Source organism: Chamaea fasciata, unplaced genomic scaffold (genome assembly GCF_029207755.1).
Source record: "Chamaea fasciata isolate MVZ Bird 193981 ecotype frontalis unplaced genomic scaffold, bChaFas1.0.hap1 SCAF_6, whole genome shotgun sequence".
Lineage (NCBI taxonomy): Eukaryota > Metazoa > Chordata > Aves > Passeriformes > Sylviidae > Chamaea > Chamaea fasciata.
This window is the reverse complement of record NW_027094091.1, coordinates 1,435,897-1,458,851: the sequence shown is the minus strand read 5'-3', so window position 1 is coordinate 1,458,851 and position 22,955 is coordinate 1,435,897. Positions and strand designations below refer to the sequence as shown.

The following is a 22,955-nucleotide window of genomic DNA, read 5'->3' as shown; positions in this document are numbered from 1 at the left end:
GGTGACACCGCGGGGGGGGCGGGGGTGGGTGGCGAGTCCCCCCACCCATCCCGCCCGGTTTTGGGGACATTTGTGTGTGTGTCCCCACCCACCCACCCTCGGCGGCCGCGGCCGGGCGGGGAGCGGCGGTTCCGCTGGCGGCGGGGCTGGGGCCGGCCCTGCCTCCTCCTCCTCCTCCTCCTCCTCCTCCTCCTCCTCCTCCTCCTCCTCCTCCTCCTCCTGCCGCCGCCGCTCCCACATCTGCAGCTGGAATTGCAATTTGAGGCGCTGCCGGGGCCGGGACGAGGCAGCGGGAGGAAGCCGGAGCTCGGGGGGCTGCGCGGGGGGCCCCCGACGGGGGACGCGGCCGCGGGCAGGACAGGGCGACACGGGACACAGCGGCGGAGCCACCAACCCCCCGGGGACAAAACACCGAGGGGTCGCCGGTTTGTGTCCCCCCACCCTCACACACACACACACACACACGCACGCACAGCGGTGAGTGGCCGGACGGGGTTGGTGGGGACTCGGGGAGGGGACAGCGGGGTTTGGGGACGCGGGGAGCGGCGGTGGCCGCGGGGAGGGTGGCACCGCCCCATGGGGACACTGTTTGGGGACATTGGGGGGGGGGGGGTGGCATAGGGGGAGGGTTCTTCCCGGTGGGAATTTGGGGGGGGCTGTGGGCGCTGGGACATTGTCCCCGTGTGGCCTGTCCTGGGGGACACCGCTGGGAGCGTTGGGGACACCATGGGGACACCACAGGGACAGTGCCAGCACCGTGCGGGGGTGGCAGCCCGTGCCGGGGGACTCCTGTGTCCCAACCAGGGCCGAGGGGACAGAGAAAGGCTCCGGGGAACCCCAAAAACTTCACCTGGAGGATTTGGGGTGTCCCCAACCCCACAAGAGCTTCCCTGGAAGTTTTGGGGTGTCCCCAACCCCTCGGCCCTGGCACAGCGGGGATTTGGGGACAAACAGCCGCTTCTGTCGCGGCACATCTGGATGGAGCCACACAGCTGCCCTGAGCCTCACAGGTGTCCTGTGGGGACACCCCGAATTTGTGGGGTCACCCCGAGTGATGGGGACACCCCGAGTGATGGGGACACCCCGAGTTTCTGGGGACAACCCGAGTTTGTGGGGACACGCCGAGTTCGTGGGGTCACCCCGAGTGATGGGGACAACCCCATTTTGTGGGATCACCCCGACTTGTGGGGATACTCCGAGTTTGTGGGGACACTCCCAAGTCTGTGGGATCACCCTGAGCTGTGGGATCGCCCCGAGTTGTGGGAACATCCCGAGTTTGTGGGGTCACCCCGAGTTTGTGGGGACACCCCGAGTCGTAGGATCACACCGAGTTGTAGGGACACCCCGAGTTTTTGGGGTCACCCAGAGTTGTGGGGTCACCCCGAGCTGTGGGGTCACCCCGAGGTGGTAGGGAGTTTGTGGTGTCACCCTGAGTTATGGGGACAACCCGAGCTGTGGGATCACGCCGAGTTTATGGGGTCACCCCGAGCTGTGGGATCACGCCGAGTTTATGGGGTCACCCCGAGCTGTGGGATCACCCCGAATTATGGGGTCACTCGAGTTTAGGGGGTCACCCCGAGTTTGTGGGGTCACCCCGAATTATGGGGACACCCGAGTTTATGGGGTCACCCCGAGCTGTGGGATCACCCCGAATTATGGGGACACCCGAGTTTATGGGGTCACCCCGAGTTTTTAGGATCCCCCCGAATTATGGGGACACTCGAGTTTATGGGGTCACCCCGAGTTTGTGGGGTCACCCCGAATTATGGGGACACCCGAGTTTATGGGGTCACCCCGAGTCTGTGGGGTCACCCCGCCCGGCCATGCCGCTGTCCCCGCGCCACCCCCGGCCGTGTCACCGCCCCGGTGTCGCTCCCGCCTCCCCCGCCCTGATCCCGTCCCAAACTTTCTTTCCTCTCCCCGTTTCCGTGAGCTCCCCGCAGAGGCGGAAACGGTGGAAAATCCTAAAAAAAAATCCCCGGGAACCACCAAGGGCCGGCGTGTCCCTCTGGCCCCGTCCAGGAGCTCAGGACAGCGGGGCTGGGGACGTTGGGGACATTGGGGACATTGGGGACATTGGGGACATTGGGGACATCCTTGTCCGTCTTAAAGCACAACCCCGAGCTCCGGACAGCTGGGAAAAGACACAAATCCCAAAAAAGATCGCCCCAAAAAAATCCCTCCAAAAAGAGGTGGGGGCTGATTTTCCCTCTAGGAAAACCTCCTGGAAAGCCCCGTTTTGGTGGAAAAAACCCCCCATTTTGGTGGGAAAAACCCCATTCTGGTGGAAAAAACCCGTTTTGGTGAGAAAACCCCCCATTTTCGTGGGGAAAAAAAACCCATTTCGGTGGAAAAACCCCCATTTTGGTGGAAAACTCCCATTTTGATGGAAAAAAATTTGGTGGAAAAAAACCCATTTTGGTGGGAAAAAACTCCATTCTGGTGGGAAAAAAAAAAAAAACCCCAAAACCATTTCAGTGGAAAAAAACTCCCATTTTGGTGGAAAACCCCCCCATTTTGGTTGAAAAAAACCCCATTTTGGTGGAAAAAACCCCGTTTCAATGGAAAAAAAAACCCCATTCTGGTGGAAAAAGCCTCATTTCAGTGGAAAAAGCCTAATTTCAGTGGAAAAAACCCCCATTTTGGTGGAAAAAGCCTCATTTCAGTGGAAAAAGCCTAATTTCAGTGGGAAAAGGCTCATTTTGGTGGAAAAAAACTCCCATTTTGGTGGAAAAACTCCCGGACCACCCCCAGGACCCCCCGTCTCTGTCACCACCACGCAGCTCCGGGGTGGCCAGAGCTGGACCCCCCCAAATTCCAGGGAAAACCCACCTGTCATCGGTATCCCGAGGGGTTTTTTGGGAATTTTTTTTTGGGGAAGAGGGGAGGCTGTGGGGGCGGGCAGCGCTTGGGTGGGTTTGGCCGGCGCCGGGGCCTCTCCCGATGAGCTCAGCCCTATCCCGAGCCTCTGGATTTGCAGGAAGGGAGCCAGGAGCTGGGGTGTTATCCCAGGAAAAAAGAGTTGGAGTTGGTCCAGCCCGGGTCAGAATCCCTGGGAAAAGTCCCTGGAATTTTTTGGGGATTTTTCCTAAACAATCCTCCCCCCCAGAAAAACAACTTTGGTTGAGGGTAAAAAAAATGTGCAGGAGCAGCGATTTCCACACAGCTGTGCCCTGCACATCTGGATCCCGCACATCGGGATCCCGCACATCTGTCTGTCCCGCTGGGTGACAGGAACTCGTGTCCCTGTCCCCACAGTGACAGCCGGGGACACCCTGGGCGGTGACAATCGCCCGTGCCCCAAACTGGGACAGCCACACCCCGATGTGAGCTGGGATTTGGGGTCCCCTCCTGCCGACCCCACAAATCCCGGGGTGTTTTTTTGGGGTGGCTCAGACACTGAGGGGACACGGGGACACCGAGGGGACACGGGGACACCGAGGGGACACCCCACGCCGCCGAGGGGACACGGGGATGGATTTTGTCCCTTCCTTTTGCAGGCGGGCGGCGAGGCCATGGCGATGCTCCTGGAGCCCGGGATGCAGAGCCTGCGGATGGGTAAGGATGTCCCCAGGGGGGTGGCACCGGCTGGGATGTCCCCTGACCCCCTCAAATGATCATTCCGTGTCCAGGTCCTGCTGTCCCCACTGTGTCTCCTCTGCAGTTCCTGTGTTGGGATAACCAGGACAAGATGTGGGAGGAAACCCGATCCTGTCATCCCAAACCTGATCCTTCATCCCAAACCTGATCCTGTTATCTCAAACCTTATTGTTCCATCCTAAACCTAAGTCCACCATCCCAAACCTGATCCCACCATCCCAAACCTCATCCTTCCATCCCAAATCCTGATCCTGTTATCTCAAACCTGATCCCGCCATCCCAAAACTCATCCCGTCATCCCAAACCTGATCCTGTTATCTCAAACCTGATCCTGCCACCTCAAACATCCTTCCATCCCAAACCTCATCCCACCATCCCAAACCTCATCTCTCCATCCCAAACCTGATCCCGATATCCCAAACCTCATTCTGCCATCCCAAACATGTTCTCTCCATCCCAAACCTGATCCCACCATCCCAAACCTCACCCCACTATCCCAAACCTGATCCTGATATCCCAAACCTGATCCCACCATCCAAAACCTCATCCTTCCATCCCAAATCCTGATCCTGCCATCTCAAAACTGATCCTGATATCCCAAACCTGATCCCGCCATCCCAAACCTCACTCCACTATCCCAAACCTGATCTTTCCATCCCAAACCTGATCCCACCATCCCAAACCTGATCCCACCATCCCAAACCTGATCCCACCATCCCAAAACCAACCAGGAGTGCAGAGACCGGGGCAGGAATTCCCCCCCCCAATCCCGATCCTTGTCCACAGGAATGAGGTTTCATGTCCAAGGCTCTCCGGGGGCGTCACGGTTCCCCCCGGCTCCGTCGCACGCGGAGGCGGCCGAGAGACGGTTCCCGTTTGTCTGGGATCAAATATTTATGGGACAGACATGGATACAGGGAAAAGCACTTACGGAGCAGGTGTAGGGGACAGCAGACGTGTCACTGTCACGGCTCCGGGGCTGGAGGGACACGGCAGTCACTGTCCCCAGCTCTGTGATGTGGCTCTTCCCCAGACACGGGAAATCAGGATCAGACCAATCCCGACCCCAACCCCAATGCCAATGGCAATGCCAAAGCCAATGCCGATGCCAATCCCAGTGCCAATGCCAATCCCAGTGCCAATGCCAATCCCAGCCCCAATCCCAGTACCAATGCTGATCCCAACCCCAATCCCAATCCCAATCCCAATCCCAACCCCAATGCCAATCCCAGTCCCAATCCCACACCTGCTGTTGCTGGGGGATCCCAGAGCATTCCCGGAGCATTCCCCAGGGCTCCGGGGCTTCCCGAGGGTGTCCCAGTGGCTGTCCCAGTGCAAACTGGTGGCACTGGGAGCCGCGGTGGGTTTGTCCGGACACTGGGGAAGGAGAGATGGAGTTTGGCTCTTCCCTGAGGAATCTCCTCTGTTCCCAAATCCCTCCAACCACGGAACCTCCTCCTCTGTTCCCAAATCTCTCCAGGGCCCCGATCCCAGCAGGATCCTGGCAGGATCGGCAATCCCAAAGGGCAGGTTTTGGGGCTGACAGTCCCTTCACCTCCCTGATGTCACCACCCAGACCCCACACCCCATTTCCAGCACTTTATCCCATTCCAATCCCAATCCCTTGGGAAAGCCGCTCCGTCAGCTCCCCCAGCTCCTTCCAGCTGGAGCCTGTCCAGCCGCTCTTCCGTGGGCGGTGATTAATTAATGACAGCTGCTAATTAGAGCCAGGTGTCCGGGGCAACGTGGGCGGGACAGCCCCGTGTCCTCAGTGTGGGGCGGGGACTCTGGGGCTCATCCCATCCCAATTCTGGGATCAGCGGGGCTCCCCCAGGGCTGGAATTCTGCTGCTGGAAGGGATTGGAATGGCTCCAGGAGGAGGGACCATGATCCCTGAGGTCCCCACCCCAGATTTTGGGATCACCACGGGCTCACGCAGGAATTTCCAGGGTCTCCAGAAAACAGGGATGTTCTGGAGTGTGGCTGGGGGTCTGAGCTGGCCCCACATCCCTCGCTGGTTCTCCATGGATTTGAAACACACTTCCTTTCCCTCTTCCCAAATTTTCCCCCATTCCCACTGAATTCCAACCTTCCAGCTGCTGGCCTGGAGCAGCTTCCCCATCCCTGGAAGTGTCCAAGGACGTGTTGGAGCCACCTGGGATAATGGAAGGTGTCCCTGCCCATGGATGGCATGGCACTGGATGGGATTTAGGGACCTTCTCAACTCCAACCATCCCACAGTTCCATGATTTTATGGGCTCCACATCTGGGGTCCCCACAGTGACTCTGTCCCCTCCATCACCACATCCACCCCAGATCCATCTCCATGGGGATGTCCTGGGTGGTCTCTCCTTGGGAAAAGGTCTTTGGGATCCCTTCCCACCCCAGATCCATCTCCATCAGGATGTCCTGGGTGGTCTCTCCATGGGGAAAGGTCTTTAGGATCCCTTCCCACCCCAGATCCATCTCCATCAGGATGTCCTGGGTGGTCTCTCCATGGGGAAAGGTCTTTGGGATCCCTTCCCACCCCAGATCCATCTCCATCAGGATGTCCTGGGTGGTCTCTCCATGGGGAAAGGTCTTTGGGATCCCTTCCCACCCCAAATCCATCTCCATCAGGATGTCCTGGGTGGTCTCTCCATGGGGAAAGGTCTTTGGGAAGGGCTGAGATCCCTTGATCCCTTCCCACCCCTGATCCATCTCCATCTGGGATGTGTCTCCACGGGGAAAGTCTTTGGGAGGAGCTGTGGGATCCCTTCCCACCTGGATTGGGATGCCCTAGGTGGTCTCTCCTTGGGGAAGGATCTTTGGGATCCCTTCCCACCCGGATCTGACTCCATCCGAATGCCCCAGATGGTCTCTGCTTGGGGGAAGGGTCTTTGGGGACATCGGGGTCACCCAGACTCACCTGTCACTGTCCCCAGGTGCCAACGGCGAGCGGTGCCCGACGCCGTCCCCGCCCGGCTCCCCGGGGACACCCCACGACAGCTGCAGCATCGCCCCACTGACGCCCTCCCAGTCACCGGTGAGTGCGGCACCAGTAGGGCCGTGGAGGGGACCAGTAAGGCCAGTGTGGGGTTCCCAGTAAGGCCAGTGTGGGGTTCCCAGTAAGGCAGTTGTGAGGTCCCCAGTAAGGCCAGTGTGGGGTCCCAGTAAGGCCATTATGGGGTTCCCAGTAAGGCCAGTGTGGTGTTCCCAGTTAGGCCATTATGGGGTTCCCAGTAAGGCCATTATGGGGTTCCCAGTAAGGTCAGTGTGGGGTCCCAGTAAGGCCAGTGTGGGGTTCCCAGTAAGGCCAGTGTGGGGTTCCCAGTAAGGTCATTATGGGGTTCCCAGTAAGGCCATTATGGGGTTCCCAGTAAGGTCAGTGTGGGGTCCCAGTAAGGCCAGTGTGGGGTTCCCAGTAAGGCCAGTGTGGGGTTCCCAGTAAGGCCAGTGTGGGGTCCCAGTAAGGCAGTTGTGAGGTCCCCAGTAAGGCCAGTGTGGGGTCCCAGTAAGGCCATTATGGGGTTCCCAGTAAGGCCAGTGTGGTGTTCCCAGTTAGGCCATTATGGGGTTCCCAGTAAGGCCAGTATGGGGTTCCCAGTAAGGCCAGTGTGGGGTTCCCAGTAAGGTCATTATGGGGTTCCCAGTAAGGCCATTACGGGGTTCCCAGTAAGGCCAGTGTGGTGTTCCCAGTAAGGTCATTATGGGGTTCCCAGTAAGGCCATTATGGGGTTCCCAGTAAGGCCAGTGTGGGGTCCCAGTAAGGCCAGTGTGGGGTTCCCAGTAAGGTCATTATGGGGTTCCCAGTAAGGCCATTATGGGGTTCCCAGTAAGGTCAGTGTGGGGTCCCAGTAAGGCCAGTGTGGGGTTCCCAGTAAGGCCATTATGGGGTTCCCAGTAAGGCCATTGTGGGGTCCCCAGTAAGGCCAGTGTGGGGTTCCCAGTAAGGCCATTATGGGGTTCCCAGTAAGGCCAGTGTGGTGTTCCCAGTTAGGTCATTATGGGGTTCCCAGTAAGGCCATTATGGGGTTCCCAGTAAGGCCAGTGTGGGGTCCCAGTAAGGCCAGTGTGGGGTTCCCAGTAAGGTCATTATGGGGTTCCCAGTAAGGCCAGTGTGGGGTTCCCAGTAAGGCCAGTGTGGGGTCCCAGTAAGGCCAGTGTGGGGTTCCCAGTAAGGTCATTATGGGGTTCCCAGTAAGGCCATTATGGGGTTCCCAGTAAGGCCAGTGTGGGGTCCCAGTAAGGCCAGTGTGGGGTTCCCAGTAAGGTCATTATGGGGTTCCCAGTAAGGCCATTGTGGGGTCCCCAGTAAGGCCAGTGTGGTGTTCCCAATAAGACCATTATGGGGATCCCAGTAAGGCCATTATGGAGTTCCCAGTAAGGCCATTATGGAATTCTCAGTAAGGTCAGTGTGTGGTCCCAGTAAGACCATTATGGGGTTCCCAGTAAGGCCAGTGTGGTGTTCCCAATAAGACCATTATAGGGGGTCCCAGTAAGGCCATTATGGAATTCCCAGTAAGACCAGTGTGTGGTCCCTAAAGCCAGTGCATGGTTCCAGTAAGGCCACTGTGGGGTTCCCAGTAAGGCCATTATGGGATTCCCAGTAAGGTAGTTGTGAAGCTCCCAGTAAGGCCACTGTGGGGTTCCCAGTAAGACCACTGTGCCCCAGTAAGGCAGCTGTGGAGTCCCAGTATGGCCATTGTGCCGTTCCCAGTAAGGCTGTGGTGGGACCCCAGTAAGGCTCTTATGGGGTTCCCAGTAAGGCTGTTATGGGGTTCCCAGTAAAGCTGTTGTGGGATCCCAGTAAGGCTGTTATGGGGTTCCCAGCAAGACCACTATGGGGTCCCACTAAGACTGTTATGGTGTTCCCAGTAAAGGTGTTGTGGGATCCCAGTAAGGCTGTTGTGGGGTTCCCAGTAAAGCTGTTGTGGGATCCCAGTAAAGCTGTTGTGGGGTTCCCAGTAAAGGTGTTGTGGGATCCCAGTAAGGCTGTTATGGGGTTCCCAGTAAAGCTGTTATGGCGTTCCCAGTAAAGCTGTTGTGGGATCCCAGTAAGGCTGTTCTGGGGTTCCCAGTAAAGCTGTTGTGGGGTTCCCAGTAAAGTTGTTGTGGCGTCCCAGTAAGGCTGTTATGGGGTTCCCAGTAAAGCTGTTATGAGGTTCCCAGTAAAGCTGTTGTGGGATCCCAGTAAGGCTGTCGTGGGGTTCCCAGTAAAGCTGTTGTGGGTTCCCAGTAAGGCTGTTATGGGATCCCAGTAAAGCTGTTATGGGATCCCAGTAAAGCTGTTGTGGGATCCCAGTAAAGCTGTTATGGGGTCCCAGTAAAGCTGTTATGGGTTTCCCAGTAAAGCTGTTATGGGGTCCCAGTAAAGCTGTTGTGGGATCCCAGTAAAGCTGTTATGGGATCCCAGTAAAGCTGTTGTGGGATCCCAGTAAAGCTGTTATGGGATCCCAGTAAAGCTGTTATGGCGTTCCCAGTAAAGCTGTTGTGGGATCCCAGTAAAGCTGATGTGGGATCCCAGTAAAGCTGTTGTGGGGTCCCAGTAAAGCTGTTGTGGGATCCCAGTAAAGCTGTTGTGGGGTCCCAGTAAAGCTGTTATGGGTTTCCCAGTAAAGCTGTTATGGGATCCCAGTAAAGCTGTTGTGGGATCCCAGTAAAGCTGTTATGGCGTTCCCAGTAAAGCTGTTATGGCGTTCCCAGTAAAGCTGTTGTGGGATCCCAGTAAAGCTGTTATGGGATCCCAGTAAAGCTGTTGTGGGATCCCAGTAAAGCTGTTATGGTGTTCCCAGTAAAGCTGTTATGGCGTTCCCAGTAAAGCTGTTGTGGGATCCCAGTAAAGCTGTTATGGCGTTCCCAGTAAAGCTGTTATGGTGTTCCCAGTAAAGCTGTTATGGGATCCCAGTAAAGCTGTTATGGGATCCCAGTAAAGCTGTTATGGTGTTCCCAGTAAAGCTGTTATGGGATCCCAGTAAAGCTGTTATGGTGTTCCCAGTAAAGCTGTTATGGCGTTCCCAGTAAAGCTGTTGTGGGATCCCAGTAAAGCTGTTATGGCGTTCCCAGTAAAGCTGTTGTGGGATCCCAGTAAAGCTGTTGTGGGGTCCCAGTAAAGCTGTTATGGGATCCCAGTAAAGCTGTTTTGGCGTTCCCAGTAAAGCTGTTGTGGGGTCCCAGTAAAGCTGTTGTGGGGTCCCAGTAAAGCTGTTATGGGATCCCAGTAAAGCTGTTATGGCGTTCCCAGTAAAGCTGTTATGGGTTTCCCAGTAAAGCTGTTATGGGATCCCAGTAAAGCTGTTATGGCGTTCCCAGTAAAGCTGTTGTGGGGTCCCAGTAAAGCTGTTATGGGGTCCCAGTAAAGCTGTTATGGGTTTCCCAGTAAAGCTGTTATGGGATCCCAGTAAAGCTGTTGTGGGATCCCAGTAAAGCTGTTATGGGATCCCAGTAAAGCTGTTATGGCGTTCCCAGTAAAGCTGTTGTGGGATCCCAGTAAAGCTGTTGTGGGATCCCAGTCAAGCTGTTGTGGGATCCCAGTAAAGCTGTTGTGGGATCCCAGTAAAGCTATTGTGGGGTCCCAGTAAAGCTGTTGTGGCGTTCCCAGTAAAGCTGTTGTGGCGTTCCCAGTAAAGCTGTTATGGCGTTCCCAGTAAAGCTGTTATGGCGTTCCCAGTAAAGCTGTTGTGGGATCCCAGTAAGGCCATTTTGGGGTCCCTGGTGGCTGTTGGGGTCTGTCCCTCTGTCTGTTCCCCCTCTGGCCCTTCCCCAGTTTCTCCCAGCCCGGCCTCCATCCCCTCCAGCCCCACAGGATGGGTCAGTCCATCCCCAGGACCTTTATCCACGGGATTTTCGGGATTGGAGGGGTTTCCCAGCTCTGGAACGACCCACCAGGAAAAAAATCTAACCCCACAAAACTCCCGCCGGGTGTGGGAGGCCGCGTTCCAGAGGCGGATCCTCCTCGGAATTCCTCGTCCCTGCACATTCCTGCGCCGGCCGCCTCTTCCCTGCTGATCCCGGCGTTTTTTCCGGCCAGCTCCTTGTCCTCACTTATCAAATCTGGGGACATTAAAAGTTAACGAGGCTTGCCAGCTTCCCCTGGTGACACGGGGACAGGGCCTTGTCACATCCTTACGGCGTCTTCGGCACGGGGACAGTCCCGGAGGGAAGGGACAGGGACATGGGGCGGGGACAGGAAAAGTGTGGGAGCAGCGGTGGGGACATCCCAAAACATCTGGGCCAGGGGGGATTTTCAGCTGGGTGACCCTTGGGGACACCTGGGACAAGGTGAGGTTGGTCACAGGGAAGGTTTTTGGCTGAATGATCCTTAGGGACATGTGGGACAATGTCCCTTGAAGAGAGATTGGTCACAGGGAAAGATTTCAGCTGGGTGACCCTTGGGGACGCCTGGGATGATGTCCCCTAGTCCAAGATGGGGAGCAGGGAACAGTTTGGGTTCAGTGACCCTTGGGGACACCTGGGACAGTGTCCCTTGGAGTGAGATTGGTGCCAGGGATGGTTTTCAGCTGGGTGACCCTCGGGGACACCTGGGACAAGGTGAGATTGGTCACAGGGAACATTTTCAGGTGGGTGACCCTTGGGGACACTTGGGACAATGTCTCTTGGAGTGAGGCTGGACACAGGGAAGGTTTTCAGCCGGGTGACCCTTGGGGACACCTGAGGTGGTGTCACCTAGTCCAAGATGTGGAGCAGCGAACAGTTTGTGTTCAGAGACCCATGGGGACACCTGTGACAGTGTCCCTTGGAGTGAGACTGGACACAGGAAAGGTTTTTGGGAGTCTCGGCTCTGATTTCAGGGTCCGAATGAGGGGGGATAAAACAATAAATAAAATAAAACCCAATAAAATCAGGACCCTCCAACCACCCTGGCTGCTCCCACGGGCCCCCATCCCTCTCCAGAGCTGCCCAAACCCCCGTGTCCTGTGGGAACTGCCTTCGGGAACGACCACAGCCACTCCGTGGAATACGGGACACCCTTTTCCCAACTGAAGCTGAAGACGTGTAAGATGGAAAATCGCCAAACTGGGTGAAAATCCAGAAAAAATCCTGAAAATCCCGGGAAAACAAACCCCTTCCCGGGGTTTTTATTCCTTTTCTGGCATCAGCCAGCCCCGGCTGGTCCCATTCCTTGTTTTCCAGCGGAGCGAGGCGCGTTCCCAGCAGGCGCCGTCCTTCTCCGTGGTGGTGGCCATCGACTTCGGCACCACCTCCAGCGGTTACGCCTTCAGCTTCACCAGCGACCCCGAGGCCATCCACATGATGAGGTGAGGACCTGCCAGAGCTGCTCCCGGAGCAGGGAAAGGGATTTCGTGGCCCCCAAAACTGTCAGAAGTTGGGTTGGTGGGAGATGATTCCTGACAGCAGCGGGTGGAAGGTGTGGAATGAGGATATTCCCAGGGATGGAGCCCCTCTGCTCTGGGAGAGCTGGGAATGTTCCCCTGGAGAAGGGAGAAATCCCGGGAATGCTCAGAGTGCCCAAAGGGGCTCCAGGAGAGCTGGAGAGGGGCTGGGGCCAAGGCCTGGAGGGACAGGACACGGGGAATGGCTTCCCACTGGGAAAGGGGACATTGGGCTGGGATCTTGGGAATGAAATTCCTGCCTGGGAGGGTGGGGAGGGGCTGGGCTGGAATTCCCAGATTCCCACAGGCTGCCCCTGGATCCCTGGGAATGTCCAAGGCCAGGTTGGATGGATTTGGATCCACCTGGGACGGTGGGAGCTGCCCCTGCCATGGCAGTGGGTGGCACTGGGTGGTCTTCAAGGTCTCTCCCAACCCAAACCAGTCTGGAATTCCATGAAATTCCTCGGGGGATGGAGTAGCATCACCCCTCCTCCTTTGTCCCCCTTTAAAGTCCTTCAGCCCACGCCCATAGAAACAAATCAAACCCGGCAGGATCTATTCCCTGGAAGTTCACCTGCTCCTCTTTGCAGGAAGTGGGAAGGGGGGGACCCGGGCGTGGCCAACCAGAAGACCCCCACCAGCCTCCTGCTGACCCCGGAGGGGACATTCCACAGCTTCGGCTACACCGCCCGCGACTACTACCACGACCTGGACCCCGAGGAGGCCCGCGAGTGGTTCTACTTCGAGAAGTTCAAGATGAAGATCCACAGCACCAGCGTGAGTCCCTGCTCCCATCCTGATGTTCCCGGCGTTCCCAGGGGGATCCTGGCCAGGCTGGGGATTGAAATGTTGGAAAACCCCCCCCCCAATTTTAGCCCATTTTAAGGGGGTGAGTTTGAGGTTCTCCCATTCCAAGCTGCTCCAGGGTGGGTGGATGTGGCTGCACAAAGATTCAGGTGCTGGAGCTCCAGCTGCTGTGGTTGGTTCAGAGGGACGAGCGAATTCCTGAGGTTTGGTGATGGATCCGGCCTCCTCCCAACCCGTCGGGTGATCCATTTGCTGCTCCCGGCAGGACCTGACCATGAAAACCGAGCTGGAAGCTGTCAACGGGAAGAAGATGGCGGCGCTGGAGGTGTTCGCCCACGCGCTGCGCTTCTTCAAGCAGCACGCGGTGCAGGTGGGGCCACCTCCATCCCTCCTCCTCCTCCTTCCCAAATGGAATCCTCTGTGTCCTCTCCGTGTGAGGGTGGGGAGGCCCTGGAATGGAATTCCCAGAGAAGTTGTGGCTGCTCTATCCCTGGAAGTGTCCAAGGACGTTGGGGCTTGGAGCCACCTGGAATAGTGGGAGGTGTCCCTGGATGGGATTTAAGGTCCTTCCCTGCTTGGAGCCACCTGGAATAGTGGGAGGTGTCCTTGGGTGAGACAGGATGGGATTTAAGGTCCCTCCTGACTTGGAGCCACCTGGAATAGCGGGTGCTGTCCCTGGGTGGGTCTGGATGGGATTTAAGGTCCCACCTGGCTTGGAGACACCTGGGATAGTGGGAGGTGTCCCTGGGTGGGTCTGGATGGGATTTAAGGTCCCACCCGGCTTGGAGACACCTGGGATAGTGGGAGGTGTCCCTGGGTGGGTCTGGATGGGATTTAGGGTCCCACCCGGCTTGGAGACACCTGGGATAGTGGGAGGTGTCCCGGGGTGGGACTGGATTTAAGGTCTCTCCCAGTGTGAAGCCACCTGGAATAGTGGGAGTTTTCCCCAGGTGGGACAAGATGGGATTTAAGGTCTTTCCCTGCTTGGAGCCACCTCAGATAGTGGGAGGTGTCCCTGAGTGGAACCGGACAGGATTTAACGTCCCTCCCAACCCAACCCATTCCTTGATTCACTGGGAGCCCCCAGGTGTCACCTCCTGCTTGTCCCCTGGCAGGAGCTGAAGGACCAGTGCCCGTCCCTGCCGGAGAGAGACGCCATCCGCTGGGTCCTCACCGTGCCGGCCATCTGGAAGCAGCCGGCCAAGCAGTTCATGAGGGAAGCGGCCTACAAGGTGAGGTGACTCCAGAGGGTGACCACGTGGTGACCCTCACAGGGGTTGTGGCCTCTGGGGTATCCCCTTCCTCCCCCACACTGAATTCCCACTGCCAGAGGGTAGGGTTAGGTGGGATCTTGGGAAGGAATTCCTGGCTGTGAAGGTGGGGAGGGGCTGGGCTGGGCTGGAATTCCCAGATTTGCTGGGGCTGCCCCTGGATGTGTCCAAGGCCAGGTTGGACATTGGGGCTTGGATCCACCTGGGATAGTGGAAGGTGAAATGGGATGAGGTTTAAGGTTCTTCCAACCCAAACCAACCAAAAGTTCTTGGGTGGGTAATTTGCCATGTGGGTGGTTAAGTGGATGGTTGGGTGGCTGGTTGAATTGTTCGATGGTTGGGTGGTTGGTTTGGTGCTCCGGTCATTGGTTGAGCAGTTGTTTGGTTGAGTGGTTGGGTTGTTGGTTGAGCGGCTGGTTGGTTGCTTGAATGGGTGGGTTATTCATTGTGTGGTTGGTTGAACAGGTGGTCATTGGTTGGGTGTTTGGGTTGGTGCTCAGGTCATTGGTTGAGCTGCCGGTTGTTTTGGTGTTCAGGACACTGGTTGGTTCGTTGGTTGACTGGATCATTGATTGAGTGGTTGGATGATTGAGCAGTTGATTGGTTGGGTGGTTGCTTGGGTGGTTCTTTGGGTGGTCAAGCCATTGGTTGGGCGGTCAGGTGTTTGGTTATGTGCTTGATTGTGTGGTTGGGTCAGGGGCTGGGTGGTTGAGTGGTTGTTTGGGTGGTCAGGTTGTTGGTTTGGTGGTTGGTTTGACGGTCAGGTCATTGGTTGGTTGGGTGGTTGGTTGAACGGTTGGATGGATTTACCGCAGGTTGAGTGGTTTGGCGGTTAGTTGAGTGGTCAGGTCGTTCATTGGTTGGGTGGTTGGTTGTGCCGTTGGGTCAGGGGCTGGGTGGTTGGATGGTCGGTTGTGCAGTTGGTTTTGTGATCAGGTCATTGGTTGGTTGGTTGGTTGGTTGGATGGTCAGCTCAGTCATTGGCTGGGTGGTTGGTTGGTTGAATGGTTGGATGGATTTATGGCAGGTTGAGTGGTTGAGTGATGGTTTGGTGGTCAGGTCATTGGTTGGATGGTTGGTTGGTTGGTTGGATGGTTTTACAGCAGGTTGTTGGTTGGGTGGTTGGATGGTTGGTTGGGTGGTCAGGTCGTTGGTTGGTTGGGTGATTGATTTGGTGGTCAGGTTGTTGGTTAGGTGGTTGTTTGGATGGATGGTTTTACAGCAGGTTGTTGGTTGGTTGGGTGGTTGGATGGTTGGATGGTTGGTTGGGTGGTCAGCTCATTCATTGGTTGGTTGGGTGGTTGGTTGGTTTGGTGGTGAGATCACTGGTTGGTTGGATGGTTTTACAGCAGGTTGTTGGTTGGTTGGGTGGTTGGATGGTTGGTTGAGCGGTCAGGTCATTCAATGGTAGGTTGGTTTGGTGGTGAGATCACTGGTTGGTTGGTTGGATGGTTTTACAGCAGGTTGTTGGTTGGTTGGTTGGTTGGGCGGTTGGATGGTTGGTCGGGTGGTCAGGTTGTTGGTTGGTTGGGTGGTTGGTTTGGTGGCCAGGTTGTTGGTTGGATGGTTGGGTGGTTTGGTGGTTTTATGGCAGGTTGTTGGTTGGTTGGGTGGTTGGTTGGTTGGTTGGTTGGATGGTTGATTGGGTGATCAGGTCGTTGGTTGGTTGGTTGGTTGGTTGGTTGTGTGGTCAGCCGGGTGTTTGTGTCGCTGGTTCAGCTCTTGGCTCACACCTTGGGTGGCCGATTGGCTCGTTGACGTTTTGGGTGAATACTTTGACATTTGGCGAGCGTTGGGTCCTCCCACATTTCACAATTCCACATCCGTGTGAGCCCTGAGGGGACGAGGACACACCCTGAGCACCCCCAATCCCCGTCCCCTCCCCGTGGCGTCACCGCGTGTCCCCACAGGCCGGGCTGGTGTCCCCGGAGACGCCGGAGCAGCTGCTGATCGCGCTGGAGCCCGAGGCCGCCTCCATCTACTGCCGCAAGCTGCGGCTGCACCAGCTGATCGAGCTGAGCTGCCGCCCCCCGGCCAACGGGGCCGAGACCACCCACCCCATCGACTCCAGCTTCCGGCAGGGTGAGGGGAATTCCCGGGAAATGGGGTCGGGATAGGGATGGGGCCAAGACCACCCACCCCATCGACTCCAGCTTCCGGCAGGGTGAGGGGAATTCCCAGGAAATGGGGTCGGGATAGGGATGGGGCCAAGACCACCCACCCCATTGACTCCAGCTTCCGGCAGGGTGAGGGGAATTCCCAGGGAATGGGGTCGGGATAGGGATGGGGCCGAGTCCCCCCATCCCATTGACTCCAGCTTCCAGCAGGGTGAGAGGTGCAGGGAATGGGGAATTCCCAGGGAATGGGGTTGGGACAGGGCCAGGGGCTGGAGAAGCAGGAAATGGGATCCAATCCTGGCGGTCTGGAGGGTCCGTCAGCTGCCATGGCTGGGGAAATCCCCAGAGACCCTATTCCCAGAGACCCCATTCCCAGAGAATTCCCATCCTCACACCCCCATTAGCAGAGGCTACATTCCCAGAGACCCTCCCATTCCCAGAGACCCCTCATTCCCAGAGACCCCATTCCCAGACCCCCCAAATCCAAGGCATTTTTTCCTGCTTTCCCATAAACCTCCAAGCTGTGTCCCCCTCCTGCCACCTCGGCCACCACCCCGTGTCCCCGGGCCACCTCCAGGGACTGCGCCGGTGGCGATCCCAGACGGAGATCTGGGGTCCTGTGGGATTCATGGGGTTGCTCGAGCTGATCCCGAGGATGAGGAATCGTCCAAAAATATCCCAGGATAACCCCACCTTTCCCAACCCCTCCCGGCCCTTCCGGGCGGCTTTGATGTCCCTGGGACGGGGCGGGGAGGGGAGCAGAGGAAACCCCACCCGGGCTGTGGGGTCGGGGCGGGGGTGGCATCGCGGGTGGGCACACCGGGGGATCCCACGGGATCCGGAGGGATCCTTTGGGATCGCGGCAGGGCCGTGGGAAAGCTGGATCAGCCCATGGGGTCACCTTGGGGTCCGTGTTGGGATGGAGGGAGGGGTCAGCAGAGCCCACGGCGGGAATGGGGCGGATCCCAGGGAACGGGGTGGTTCCAAGGAAATGGGGAGGATCCCATGGAAATGAGGCAGATCCAAGGAAATGGGGAATCCCATGGAATTGGGGGGGGATTCAAGGAAATGGGGCGGATCCCAGGGAATGGGGAGGATCCAAGGAAATGAGGGGAATCCCATGGAAATGGTATGGATCCAAGGAAGAGAGGAGAATCCCATGGAAATGGGGTGGATCCGAGGAAATGAGGGGAATCCCATGGAAATGGGATGGATCCAAGGAAATGGGGCGGATCTTAGGAAAATGGGGGGGGTCCCATTGACATGGGGAGGATCCCAAGGAGGTGGGGGGAATCCCATAGAAATGGGGACGATCCCATGGAAATAGGAGGGGATCCTATGGAAATGGGGTGGATCCCATGGAAATGGGGGGGTCCCAAGGAAATGAGGTGTATCCCATGGAAACAGGGGGGAATCCCAAGAAAATGGGGGGATCCCATGGAAATGGGCTGGATCACATGGAAATAGGGAGGAATCCCAAGGAAATGGGGTAGATCCCATGGAAAAGGGGTGGATCCAAGGAAATAGGGGGGAATCCCATGGAAATGGGGGGGATCCCGTGGAAATAGGGGGGAATCCCATGGAAATAGGGGGGAATCCCATGGAAATGGGGTGGATCCAAGGAAATAGGGGGGATCCCATGGAAATGGGGGGGATCCCGTGGAAATAGGGGGGAATCCCATGGAAATAGGGGGGAATCCCAAGGAAATGGGGTGGATCCTAGGGAAATGGGGGGGATCTTGACCCCCGGCTCCGTCCCCCAGCCCGGGAGCAGCTCCGGCGATCCCGGCACAGCCGCACCTTCCTGGTGGAGTCGGGAGTGGGCGAGCTCTGGTCGGAGATGCAGGCAGGTACGAGGGTGGGGGGACACGGGTGGGGATCCCCACGGCAGATTCCCAGATCCCGGGGGTCCCCCTGGATGTGCCCGTCGTGGCAGAGCCACCCCCAATGCGCTCCTGCCACGGCGGTGACACGGGTGGGGTGGTCTGTCCCTTGACGCCAAAACAGGGGCCGGGTCTCCCTGCCACCGTCCCATCCCTTCGTCTCTCCGCCCCCTCCCCAATTCCCAAAGTTTCGGTTCATTTTCCCCGGGAAAACGCAGCCCTGTGGCCCCGCGGGTGGGTGTGGCGGCGAGGGTCACCCGGGACCGCCACCCTGTCGCTGTCCCCCCCGGCCCGCAGGTGACAGGTACATCGTGGCCGACTGTGGCGGGGGGACGGTGGATCTGACCGTGCACCAGATCGAGAAGCCGCAGGGGACGCTGAAGGAGCTCTACAAAGCCTCGGGTGGGATGAGGATCCATATTCCATCCTTTTCCCCCCGTTCCGGGATCCTCCCGGGACCCCCAACCCCGGCTGGGACCCCCAAACCCGGGCTGGGACCTTCAAATCCAGGCTGGGCCCCCAAAACTCGGGCTGGGATCCAAAACCCGAGCTAGGACCCCCAAACCCGGGCTGGAACCCCAAATCCGGGCTGGGACCCCAAACCTGGACTGGGACCCCAAACCTGGGCTGAGACCTCCAAACCCGGGCTGGAACCCCAAATCCGGGCTGGGACCCCAAACCTGGACTGGGACCCCAAACCTGGGCTGGGACCTCCAAACCCGGGTTGGGACCCCAAATCCGAACTGGGACTCCAAACTCGGGCTAGGACCCCAAACCCAGGCTGGGACCCCAAAACCCGGGCTGGAACCTCCAAGCCAGGCTAGGAACCCCAAACCCGGGCTGGGGCCCCCAAATCCATGCTGGGACAGCAAACTCGGACTGGAACCCCAAACCCGGGCTGGGACCCCAAAACCCGAGCTGGGACCCCAAACCTGGACTGGGACCCCCAAATCCGGCCTGGGACCATGAAAGGGCGGTAGATGAGGCTGTGGCTCCACCTTGTGGCACCAGGTGGAAGTGCAGGAGGACCGAGGGGACAGAAAGGGGACAGAGGGGATGGATTGTGGGGACAAGGAGGGACAGGGGTGGGTTAGGGGGACAAGGTGGGGCCAGGGAGAATGGGGACGGTGGGTGAGAGGGGACAGAGGGACAATGGGCTGGAGTGGAGGGGACAGGGGTGTGTGGAGGACATGGCACATGGGGACACGGTGATAGAGGGGTGCTACGGGGACGTGTGGGGACCTGAGGATATGGGGATGTGGGGGACATGGGCACGTGGGACATGGAGATGGGGGTGCCACAGGGACATGGGGATGGGGGACATGAGGGACATGGGGGAGACAAGGACATGGGGATGGAGGACATGGGGACACAGGAATGTGGGGGGTGTGGGGATATGGGGGACATTGGGGATATGGAGGACGTAGGGACATGGAGGATACGGGGGACAGAGTGACAGGGGACATGAGGACATCAGGATGGTGGACAGGGGAAGGGGGACATGAGGGACACGGGGGACACAAGGACATGGGGACACAGGAATGTGGGGATATGGTGTTGTGGGGGACATGGGGACATGGAGGACATGGGGACATGGAGGACATGGGGGATGCAGTGAGGGGGACACGGGGACATCAGGATGGACACGGGGGTGTGGGTGTCACAGGGTCATCGGGATGGGGGACATGAGGGAGACAAGGACATGGGTATGGAGGACATGGGGACACAGGAATGTGGGGATATGGTGTTGTGGGGGACATGGAGGACATGGGGGATGCAGTGATGGGGGACACGGGGACATCAGGATGGACACGGGGGTGTGGGTGCCACAGGGTCATGGGGATGGGGGACATGGGGACCACGGGACATGGTGCTGGGAGACATGAGGACATGGGAATGTGGGGGACACAGGGACACGGAGACATGGCAGAACGCTGTGACGGGGGACATGCCTGCCACTGGGGACACGGCAACCACGGGGCCACCTCCTGACCCCACCCTCGTCCCCTCAGGAGGTCCCTACGGGGCCGTGGGCGTGGACCTGGCCTTCGAGAAGCTCCTGTGCCACATCTTCGGGGACGACTTCATCGCCACCTTCAAGGCCAAGCGCCCGGCGGCCTGGGTGGACCTGACCATCGCCTTCGAGGCGCGGAAGCGCGCGGCCGCCCCGAGCCGCTCCAGCCCCCTCAACATCTCCCTGCCCTTCTCCTTCATCGACTTCTACCGCAAACACCGCGGCCACAACGTCGAGACCGCGCTGCGCAAGAGCAAGTGAGCGGTGACAAGGGTCGGGGACAATCTCGGGGGCGTGTGGGGACATCTCCGGAGCGCGGGGACGCGGAGGGAGTGACGTTAGGGTGGGAGAGAGGGGGAAAGGTGGGATAGGGGTGGGAGGTCCAGGGAAGGACCAGGAAAAGCCAGGGTCACGCCCGGGTCCCCCTGTTTGTCCCCAAGCGTCAACCTGGTGAAGTGGTCGTCCCAAGGGATGCTGCGGATGTCCCCCGAGGCCATGAGCGAGCTCTTCCAGCCGACCATCGGCCACATCATCCAGCACATCGGTGGGACACGCCCAGCCATGGGGAACCCCCGTCCCTGTCCCCGTGATCACTCCCCATCCCTGGGACTCTCCCTGTCCCTGGAAACCCCTTTGTCCCTGGGACCACCCTTGTCCTTGGAACCCCCTCCATCCCTGGAACCCACCCTGTCCCCGGGATCCCCCATTCCTGGAACTGTCCTTGTCATTGGAACCCCCCTTGTCCCTGGGAAACTTTTATTCCTGGAATTCCCATTGTCCCTAGGATCCCCCCTTGTCCCTGGAACCCTCCCTGTCCCTGGGACCCCTCCTTGTCCCTGGAAACCTTTTATCCCTGGAATTCCCATTCTCCCTGGAACCCCTCTTGTCCTTGGGACCCTCCCTGTCCCTGGAACTCCCTCCGTCCCTGGAACGCCCCTTGTCCCTGGGATCTCCCATTCCTGGAACTGTCCTTGCCATTGGAACCCCCCTTGTCCCTGGGAATCCTTTAACCCTGGAATCCCCATTCTCCCTGGAATCCCCCTCGTCCCTGGAAACTTTTCATCCCCAGAATCCCACTATCCCTGGAACCCCCCTTGTCCCTGGAATCCACCCTGTCCCTGGGAACCTTTTATCCCTGGAATCCCACTGTCCCTAGGACCACCCCTTGTCCCTGGAAACCTTTTATCCCCGGAATTCCCATTCTCCCTGGAACCCCTTCCTGTCCCTGGTACCCCTCTTGTCCCTGGAATCTCCCATTCCTGGAACCGTCCTTGTCATTGAAACCCCCCTTGTCCCTGGGAACCTTTTATCCCTGGAATCCCATTGTCCTTAGGACCACCACCTGTCCCTGGTACCCCCCTTGTCCCTGGGACCCCATCCCATCCCTGGAACCGCCCCCATTCCAGGACTCCCCACATCCTTTACCCCCCGGAATCCCCCCCACCCCTTCCCCACACCCCATCCTCCGCCACCCCAACCCCAAACCTCTACCCCCCCTTTTTTTTCTTTTCCCCCGCCTCCAGACGCCCTCCTGAAGAAACCCGAGGTGCAAGGCGTCAAATTCCTGTTCCTGGTGGGCGGCTTCGCCGAGTCGGCCATGCTGCAGCGGGCGGTGCAGGCCGCCTTCGGCCACCGCTGCCGGGTCATCGTCCCTCAGGACGTGGGGCTGACCATCCTCAAAGGGGCCGTGCTCTTCGGCCTGGACCCCGGCGTGGTGCGGGTGCGCCGCTCGCCGCTCACCTACGGCGTGGGCGTCCTCAACAAGTTCGTGGAAGGGAAGCACCCGCGGGAGAAGCTGCTGGTCAAGGAGGGCAAGAACTGGTGCACCGACATCTTCGAGAAGTTCGTCAGCGTGGACCAGTCGGTGGCGCTGGGAGAGGTGGTCCAGCGGAGTTACTGCCCGGCGCGGCCCGGCCAGCGCAGGACCATCATCAACATCTACTGCTGCGACACGGACGACGTGGTGTACATCACCGACCCCGGCGTCAGGAAGTGCGGCACCATCAGCCTGGAGCTGGGGGACGAGGGCGCGGCGGCGCGGGGCCGGCGGGAGATCCGCGCCAGCATGCAGTTCGGGGACACCGAGATCAAGGTGACGGCGCTGGACACGCGCACGGCGCGCAGCGTGAGGGCCACCATCGACTTCCTGTCCAACTGAGGGGACCCCTGGAGGTGTCACCATCGACTTCCTGTCCAACTGAGGGGACCCCTGGAGGTGTCACCATTGACTTCCTGTCCAACTGAGGGGCCCCTGGGACGTGCCACCATTGACTTCCTGTCCAAATGAGGGACCCCTGCAGGTGTCACCATTGACTTCCTGTCCAACTGAGGAGACCCTGGGACATGTCATCACTGAATTCCTGTCCAACTGAGAGTCCCTGCCACTGTGGGGACATCCCCGGAACGTGCCACCATTGAGGTCCTGTCCAACTGAGACCACCCAGGATGTGTCACCATCGACTTCCTGTCCAACTGAGGACACCCGGGCTATGTCACCATTGACTTCCTGTCCAACTGAGAGCCATTGTCATTGTGGGGACACCCCCAGGACATGCTACCATCGACTTCCTGTCCAATTGAGGGGACCCAGGAGGTGTCGCCATTGACTTCCTGTCCAACTGAGACCACCCAGGATGTGTCACCATCAATTTCCTGTCCAATTGAGGGGACCCTGGGATGTGTCACCATTGACCCCCTGTCCGACTGTGACACCACTGGAGATGTCACCATTGACTTCCTGTCCAACTGAGGGGACCCTGGGACATGTCACCACTGAATTCCTCTCCAACTGAGAGTCCCTGCCATTGTGGGGCACCCCTGGGATGTGTCACCATTGACTTCCTGTCCAACTGAGGGGCCCCCGGGATGTGCCACCACCAAATTCCTGTCCAACTGAGACCACCCAGCGTGTGCCACTATTGACTTTCTGT

General features: G+C 58.5%; 1 protein-coding gene across 1 annotated transcript; it reads left to right on the top strand.

The window, feature by feature from the left end:
* The first annotated feature begins 395 nt into the window (after window positions 1–395).
* Window positions 396–22,183, top strand: HSPA12B (heat shock protein family A (Hsp70) member 12B). The gene is made up of 13 exons (XM_066185130.1): window positions 396–477; window positions 3,501–3,558; window positions 6,525–6,625; window positions 11,734–11,858; window positions 12,524–12,710; window positions 13,006–13,110; window positions 13,856–13,972; window positions 15,922–16,093; window positions 17,892–17,978; window positions 18,309–18,413; window positions 20,024–20,282; window positions 20,466–20,569; window positions 21,549–22,183. Exons 2-13 carry the CDS (start codon window positions 3,516–3,518, stop codon window positions 22,181–22,183), a joined length of 2,040 nt encoding a protein of 679 aa, XP_066041227.1. The 5' UTR covers window positions 396–477; window positions 3,501–3,515.
* The last annotated feature ends 772 nt before the right edge of the window (window positions 22,184–22,955 follow it).

What these genes read in the sequence shown, in the direction of transcription:
- HSPA12B (XM_066185130.1), top strand. Translation starts at nt 3,516, where the DNA reads ATGGCGATGCTCCTGGAGCCCGGGATGCAGAGCCTGCGGATGG. An exon ending in CTGGTCGGAGATGCAGGCAG is followed by an intron (nt 17,979 to 18,308) that starts GTACGAGGGTGG and finishes CCCGGCCCGCAG; the next exon opens with GTGACAGGTACATCGTGGCC. An exon ending in ACCGCGCTGCGCAAGAGCAA is followed by an intron (nt 20,283 to 20,465) that starts GTGAGCGGTGAC and finishes TTTGTCCCCAAG; the next exon opens with CGTCAACCTGGTGAAGTGGT.